Below are 8,272 nucleotides of genomic sequence, written 5' to 3' on the forward strand. Positions count from 1 at the left end.
TATATATATATATATATATATATATGTATTAATCATCTTCATAGTAATTGAAGAGATGATATATTAAATACTTAATTCAAAAAACAAAGTCTAACAACTATTTTTCTAATAGAAAATGAAAATCTTATATTTAAAATAATTTTGAGTAGTGGACTTTAATGATTTCTTCAAATTTATGAAATTTAGTTTTTATGTTATAAATTTAATTCATAATGTTAATAATAATAATAATAATAATAATGGTCAGTTTGACATCCTTTTATTTCCCAAACTTAACATGCTACAAAAGATGGTAGCCTTTAGTCATATGTTAGGGAATCAAAGTAGTTATTGGGTAAGCTAATGATGAATGGGAAGCGACCAGCTTGCACCAAACTTGATACCAACAATCAGAAAATCACAAGAAAAATCTCATTGGCACCATGGGGATCAAACCCGAAACCCTGTGCACCAAAAACAAATATTTTTATCTACTAGGTCAGGCCGATATTTTTCATAATATTAATAATGATAATTTATAAAAACATTTAGTTCTTCAAACAACTAACATAGCAAATAAAAATGATATATTTTGAACATTTTTATAATAAATTAATGTAAAATTTTAAGCTCTAAAAAAAGTGATATTAACATATACTCTCATATAAAGTATTAATAATTTCTAAAAGATACAAAATATAACTACAGATAAGTTCAAAGAAATAACTTTAGGAATGTATACAAATAGAAATTAAAATAGTTTATACTTGAATAACATTTATTTATCACATTACAACACTAATATCAAACAAATATTATGATTATCAAAGTTTTTAAACAATTGAGTCTTATTAACTAAATAATTTATGCTGTTAAAAGTTTTTGTAGCACACATCAATTGGTTTGAAAAATTACATTTTTCTTTATTATTAACTAAAAAGGATGTAATTTAAAATGATGAACAAATAAATGATCATAAGTTTTAAATATAATTTTTTAAAAGAAAAAAATATCAATAAATTATTAATTTTATTTGTCATTAAACACTTTAATTTATTTTTATTTCTATAGGTGAGATAATTTTTTTTTTTAACTTTTAACACATTTTCCATTCTTTATAACTGGTGTCATTATTTTTTTTTTACAATTAGTTTATTATAATAACATATTTCACTTAATTAATTATAGATTAAAAATGGAAATATAAATGAAACTTTTCATGATCAAATGATTTAAGAGGAAATGAGCTAATCAAAAAATGACTAATGTAATATATAAATTGTCATAATACAAAGAATGCGACAGTGAAAATGATATTGAATTTTTTTTTTTATGATATTGACTTAAATAAAATAAATAAAAAATAAAATGAAGTTTCTATAAATCAATACATAGATGAATAGGAATGAATAAGAAAATTAGAATAATGATTTTTATATAAATACTGGAAAACTTTAAAATGAGGTTTACTAAATGATAAACTTAATTTATTAAACTGACTTTGCTTAATATACTTTTTTTTTTTTTTTTGCAAAATATTATATTTAACAATTTTAACTCCTAGCTATCAGATTAGTAAAAAATATGATATTGCTAATGTTTTTCATTAATAAGTAATAAACCAATTCAAAATGCAAAAATAGTGAGGGAAGTAAGGTTTTGGTGAAGACAATGTAAGTTAAAAAATAATCAGATAATATCAGAGTTTGCAGTGTTAAAAGTTTTATTTAAAAATTACTGTTTTAATCTTGTTTAAAATAACTGAAATTAAAAATAATATGATTAAAACAAAATGTTTAAAATAAGTTTTATTTTAGTAAATCAAATTTCAAACATTAAAATATATTAAAACATATTTTTTATAGTTTAAATTATCTTTTTTCAAGTTTTTATTTTTATAATTTAGTGAATATTATCTGGGATAAGAAAAGTGAAAAATCATTTAGGGATGTTATATAATAACTAGGACTTGGAAGTTAAAAAAGTGTCAAAAATGATTTAGGGAACCAGAAAAAAAACCCTTTACAATAACTTATAAATAGTGTAAAATATTTTACTTAAATTTCAAAAAATTCTTGATAAATAAGTTTTTAAATACAAAAAAAATTTAAAAACTGTCATTTTGTTTAAAATTAAATAATGGTAAAAATTTATAAATGATATGCTCTACCAAACTTAGTAATTTATATACTTTAATGTGAAATTAAGTGGTAAATTAAGCATTTGGATAAACTATTATCATCAGTTGTTACCAAAAAATAAAAAATAAAATAAAAAAGATCTTTTGATAAAAAAACATTTGTTAAGTGCAAACTATATAGTTGACATACTAAAGATATGTTAAGTCAATTAAAAATATATTTGTCATATCCCAATAATATCTTATATTACATATATAATAATAAATGTTAATTTAAGAAAATTCTCTCAACATAAGTGTTTATTATTTAGAGAATTTATAATTAAATGTTTTAAGCTATATCCAACACACATTAAAGTCTTTAAGAAATTATTTTTATAATAATCAACCGAACAACTTTTATAAATCAATTGAAATTAATAAGCACAAGAAGAAACTAAATTTAATTTATAAAATCTTCTATTAAGTTAGTTGATATAGTTGAAGATAATGATGAGTTCTTTTGCTTATTTAATCTAAATATACAAAACATTTTAAAGGAGTGGAAAGCCTATGCAGACTAGAGGAACTGATTGTCAAGATTCTATTTCTTATTGAATTTTTAAATGTATTACACTATACAGGTTCAAAAAGGTCTCATGATGGGTCTTATAATGTCTACTAGATATAGTATGTTTAATTATAAACTAATAATGATTTTACTTACCGAGCAATAGAAGCTTGAGTTCTCGCCGGGCATCTCTCTTGTCACGCCGTAGCTGTCTTTCAATCTCCTGGTTAATCCGCTTCTGTTCTTTGGCCTCCTCGGACAGGCAACACGCCATTTCAGCAATAGTAACAACACCTTGCGGCCTGGTCCACCACGACCACGGAGGACAGAAGGCTGCCGCAGCGTACCCGTTATTACCTGCTGCGCTGTCCACACGTTGTTCTTCCTACTACCACCACCACTAATGCGGCCAGCAGCAGTAGATGCCTCGTGCCACTCCACAGTGACCGCAGCGCCGGGCCTCACCGAAAGTTATGCACAGTGACTGCCGTTACTCAGACTCTGCGTAAAACCACCACAAAAGTGGTAGTCAGTCACCTTACTAGGATGGCTGTGATAATCGATGGAACTCCATCGTCCATGTACTCAATTATCTTTTGCTACTCTTCTAGCTAGAGAATTTACTTAGGTATCCTCGACTTGTCGATGCACTACTCGTGACACTTGTACCTATCACTCGAATTTTCGCGTACCCCGAATACGATAGAAGCGTTTGCAGAACACTAAAAAAAGCACTTAACACACGCGAGTGCGCGAACTAACACAATCTAAAACGAATTCACGTTGCCGACGAGAAAAAACCGCACGCACACGATCGACAAAAACTGGAATTTTGCTGGCGTACAGCAGTTTGGCGTTGCTTTTCGATTACTTACTAACTACAAACGACACCAGCGTTCATGTAAAGAATATGTTCTTGTATTTTTATCTGCACATTCAATAATAATAACGATTTAATATAATATTATATACTGAATGATGTACTAGTGAGTGTATGCTGTGTGAGTTAGTACGGCGATATCGCGCACTCGGCTGGGGCGGTCGTCTCGCCGGCGCGCGGCTGGGTGTGGTGACGGCGGCGGCGACAGTGTGTGCGCGCGCTAGACTGAGAGAATAGTGGGAGAGGCACCAAAGACACGGTGGTGTAGTGGGAGGTAGTGAAAAAAATGCGATCCGGCGGCCCGTGTGCAGCAGCTGATATGAGAAACGCTCGACCGGAAATTTTAATCTGCACCGCAACGCGCCGTTTAGTAGCACTACTCACACACGCGTACGCTTCTCGCCGCTAGTGCCCGCCGACAAATTGCACAATTATAAATTATAAATTATTTATAATATTAATAAATAATTGTTAATACAATGACACATATTCTCGACTATTTGTTTCAACTTGTACGAACGCGTCCCGGAAATTATGATTTTCGGCGGCAGTGTTGACAATAGAGAGAAGTCGATTGCACAGATATGACACTAGCGAAAGAACAATAACAAAGCTATGAAAAATTTGTTAAACGATAACACCAGTACTAACGAAGACAGCAACGACGGTTGGGTCGACGCGAATAATCCACTCGCGACAACCGACTTCAGTTCGCGAAAAACGCACTCACGCTCACGATGGCCTACTGGTCGTCCGTTAGCGATACGGCCTTTTTTTTTTATCTTGTTAGACTTAATTCGATTGTAAAGAAGCCAATCATTTCTGGCGAAATCGTAAAGGATTTTATTATTAACAAGATTATACATGCATACTCACACAGTCGCACGATTACACACGCGCTTACGTTTTTATGACTAGTGTCATCTACCAGATAAAATTAACACTACAGTTGCATTTGAAAGTTCTACCGGCGTCTCTTTAATAAAACAAATTATTAAACTTTTTATAAGCATCAAATTTTATATTCGTTAATAAAGCAAAACATAAACGTCGATCCAAATATCTGAAGAAATATTTTAGATTAAAAAAATTTGAACTTGTTGAACAGCGTGACTTTAATATCTGTCGAATTCGCCGCCGTGTGTCACCGTCAAGCCGCGCGTGTTCACATCGATTTTTCGCAATGCCCCGCCCGCCGGTTCGTGGACGCCGTTAATAATGATTACCAGCAAGATTTTCGTCGGTCTCCGTGGTCACACTGTTATCGATAGCATTAAAAAATGATGGACCGTTTAGTTTTTTGACGTTACGTTTTGGACTACACCGTTAGCCAATGCCTATGGGAAATTTAAACTACTATAATGAATTTATCTTGTCTATAAATAATTTTTTTGAATTTTTTTTATGGTTATTAATAATAAATTAATAATTGTTTTCTGCAAAAATATGGATAACATATATGTATGCGTAATTAAATTCAAGTACATATTTTTTAGATTTACAGGGTCATCTTTGAATAAAGTCCTAGAATATTGTATTGTTCAATGTTGTTCATAATAATTTGTAATAAGAGATTAATTTGTTGTTCGGGGACGTTCTCACGTTTACATGGAGGTTAATCCCCCTCTTATCTCGAGGTTACAAGACATACATTAGTATTTTTAATTTAAAAATATAATATTACAATTATGATTAAAAAGAGATATTTTCCAGTCATTAAAAAACATTGCCTTAGTAAAAAAAATATTTTTAATAGCAATTTGATTACTATATTTTTTATAGCCGTTAAATCATTTGTAGACTTTAATGCTTGACGGGACACTAAATGGTCTTTTATTGTAAAATATTTGATAGCATAATTTAAATTAAAAACTAAAATAAGATTTAAATAATTAAATGTTCCAAGATTTTTTCATGTATCTCATGCTTTTATATGTAATTTAAGTAAAAAATGTTATTATATATTTACTTTTATTTGTAGCCTATCATAAATACTTCAATACATTTATTATTTTAGCAAAAATATATTGTTGATTTTTTCCTACAATTTGAAATTATTACAAATTGTATTCATTGAAACACAAATAATAAGTAAAATACACAATTCACACACAAAATTAAAAGAAATTGAGATTATATTTACATTTTAGTTCACATTTTTTAATAACTAGGAAATTGTTAAGAGTTAAAAATATTAATGAATTAGCAAAATTAAATTATCTTAATTTGTTCATGTATGCAAAATTATCAATTATTTTGCATAATAACAATGGTTTTGCCATTTTTTTTTTATCAAGTATATTTATGATTTATAAGGTAAATTATGTTTTATTCTTCTGTTCCTGATTATAATTTATTGGTATATGAATTTATTTGATAACAAAAAAAAAAAAAATTGAAATTATATCAAAACTCAACTTTAGCATATTAAAATCAAATTGAAAAATCTAATTGAGTATATACTCCCTTCTCAGATAAAATTGTTCACAGTTTATATTTTTTATTTTTATACTGGGATTAAATTAAGGACAGGATGTGTATCTCTCGACTCTTGAGTGTTAAATATTTTAAAGTACTATCAAGTTTGATAATATTGAATTTGATTTAATTACGTTTATTTGTTCATAGGTGGAGTTTTATGTGGTAAAAAATATTATATGACTATTTACTTGAATAATTTGTTATAATTTATTGCATCAATTTCGATTTGCATTATATACAGAGTGATCGGTATATAATAAACCTCTTGAGTTATCAACTAATAATTACATTTTAGAATCATGCCTTAAAGATGTTTTAACTTTATTTTTTAAAAGGCAAAAATGTTGTCATATTATAATAATTATATTTAAAAACATTCGCATAAAATGTATGTTAATAGAAAAACCTTTTTTTAGACAATGTTGATTGATGCTTTATGTGCTTTCGGACAATCTTTAAAATAGAATATTGTTCTAAAAATATGAAATAGAAATGGTTTATTTTGCTGAGACTTCAACTAATTTTGTCTAATGTAATTATTAACGTACTAAGTAAATTAACTAATTACTAAGCTGCCTTACTATGCACCAGTATTTTGGAATTAGCTTACTTTAATAAAAAAATTATTTTTTTCTTCGCTACCAATAATATGGCAAAAAAAATATTTGATCAAAAAACTGTCTGTATGTTTGTTTAAAAATAATACTCATGGTGATAAGACGCTCATTCATTTATTTTTGCGCAAATTGCCAAAATTGTTACATANATATTTGATCAAAAAACTGTTTGTATGTTTGTTTAAAAATAATACTCATGGTGATAAGACGCTCATTCATTTATTTTTGCGCAAATTGCCAAAATTGTTACATAAATTATCTCTATTTAAAAATAAAAAATATTGAACTATAATTGCTGTAAGTTTGTACATGCGCGATAAACTGTTAAGTTTCATCAACATAATTATAATATAGTTATAAATATTTTAAATAACAAGTGGTTACTAAGTAGACATAGATATATTGAAAACAATTACCAATGGAAATGTTGTACAGTTATAAAAATTTGTAAGCGTAACAGATAGATACTAACGAATAGTATTGTTTCGTGAGTGTTCAGTTGTATTTAACCTTTATGTGACTGAAAAAAAAAACAACTTCTTATGACGGTGTAGGTACCCGGGTACCTACAATATAGTTATCTGTGCTTTTCGGTAAATTATTTCATTGTCGTCAGTCTATTGCTTTTATATCTTATTATATGTAATTCTTCTCGTATCTGGTGTACATAGATCTAATAAAGAACATGTATCAGAAATGTGGAAATTAGACTCGTTACCTCTCATTCGAGCTGCAATGTCTCGAGATCGATTCAAAATGTTGCTAAGGTTTATTCGTTTTGATAATGTAAACACTCGTAATATACGTATTACAACAGACAAAGCTGCACCGATTCGGGATATTTGGACATGCTCAATAAAAACTTGCATAAAAATTATAAACCTACAGAAAATATAACAGTAGACGAACAATTATTTCCTTACAGAGGACACACAAAATTTACACAGTACATTCCATCTAAATCTGCAAAATATGGAATAAAGGTTTTTTGGGCTTGCGATGCAGCAAATGCTTACCCTTTGCATGGTAAAATTTACACAGGCAAATCACAAGATGGTAAACGTCAAGTAAATATTGGTGAACGTACAGTTCTAGACTTAGTTGCGATGTATAAAGGTTCTGGACGAAATGTGACTACAGACAACTTTTTTACAAGTATGCAATTGGCTACTACATTAAACTCTTGGAATATGACATTGGTTGGTACTGTCAGAAAAAATAAAAGATTCTTGCCTCCCAAAATGCTTCCATCAAAAGCCAGAGCGTTACATTCTACAAATTTTGTATTTAGAAAAGATTTAACTCTTTGTTCTTATGTTCCAAAAATAAATAAATCGGTTATTCTTTTATCTGCAATGCATATGACAGCCGACATAATGCAAGCTGCTACCGCTAAACCAGAAATTATAAAATATTATAATCTGACAAAAGGAAGAGTAGATACAATGGATAAAATGTTAACAGAATACACAGTAAAGCGAAGAACTAATCGTTGGCCACTTGCATTTTTTTTCAACATGATTGATATTGCTGCTTTATCTGCATATATTATATATATGGAACACAATCAAAGGTTTAACACAACTGATCGACGCCGAAAATTTTTAAAAGAGCTTGTAAATTAG

General features: G+C 28.7%; 2 protein-coding genes across 7 annotated transcripts in view; one reads left to right on the forward strand and one right to left on the reverse strand.

The window, feature by feature from the left end:
- The window catches only part of LOC126905789 (guanine nucleotide-binding protein G(q) subunit alpha), a 24,042-nt gene extending 19,337 nt beyond the window's left edge, over positions 1–4,705 (reverse strand). Inside the window, exon 1 of one of the 6 annotated variants that reach the window (XM_050685843.1) lies at positions 2,826–4,695. In XM_050685843.1, coding sequence (XP_050541800.1) covers positions 2,826–2,943 — 118 coding nt within the window. In that variant the 5' untranslated portion in view covers positions 2,944–4,695. Of the gene's footprint in view, positions 1–2,825 lie in introns of all 6 variants that reach the window. The other 5 variants (XM_050685845.1, XM_050685841.1, XM_050685844.1 and 2 more) reach the window with 5 other exon arrangements.
- Positions 4,706–7,495: 2,790 nt separating this feature from the next.
- Positions 7,496–8,272, forward strand: LOC126905051 (piggyBac transposable element-derived protein 4-like). Its single transcript, XM_050684446.1, has one exon. It carries the CDS (start codon positions 7,496–7,498, stop codon positions 8,270–8,272), a length of 777 nt encoding a protein of 258 aa, XP_050540403.1.

The sequence above is a fragment of the Daktulosphaira vitifoliae genome, unplaced genomic scaffold (assembly GCF_025091365.1).
Source record: "Daktulosphaira vitifoliae isolate Bord-2020 unplaced genomic scaffold, ASM2509136v1 Scaffold_4, whole genome shotgun sequence".
In the NCBI taxonomy this organism is placed as follows: domain Eukaryota; kingdom Metazoa; phylum Arthropoda; class Insecta; order Hemiptera; family Phylloxeridae; genus Daktulosphaira; species Daktulosphaira vitifoliae.

Coding starts and splice junctions, on each gene's coding strand:
- LOC126905051 (XM_050684446.1), top strand. CDS start 7,496: ATGCTCAATAAAAACTTGCATAAAAATTATAAACCTACAGAAAATATA.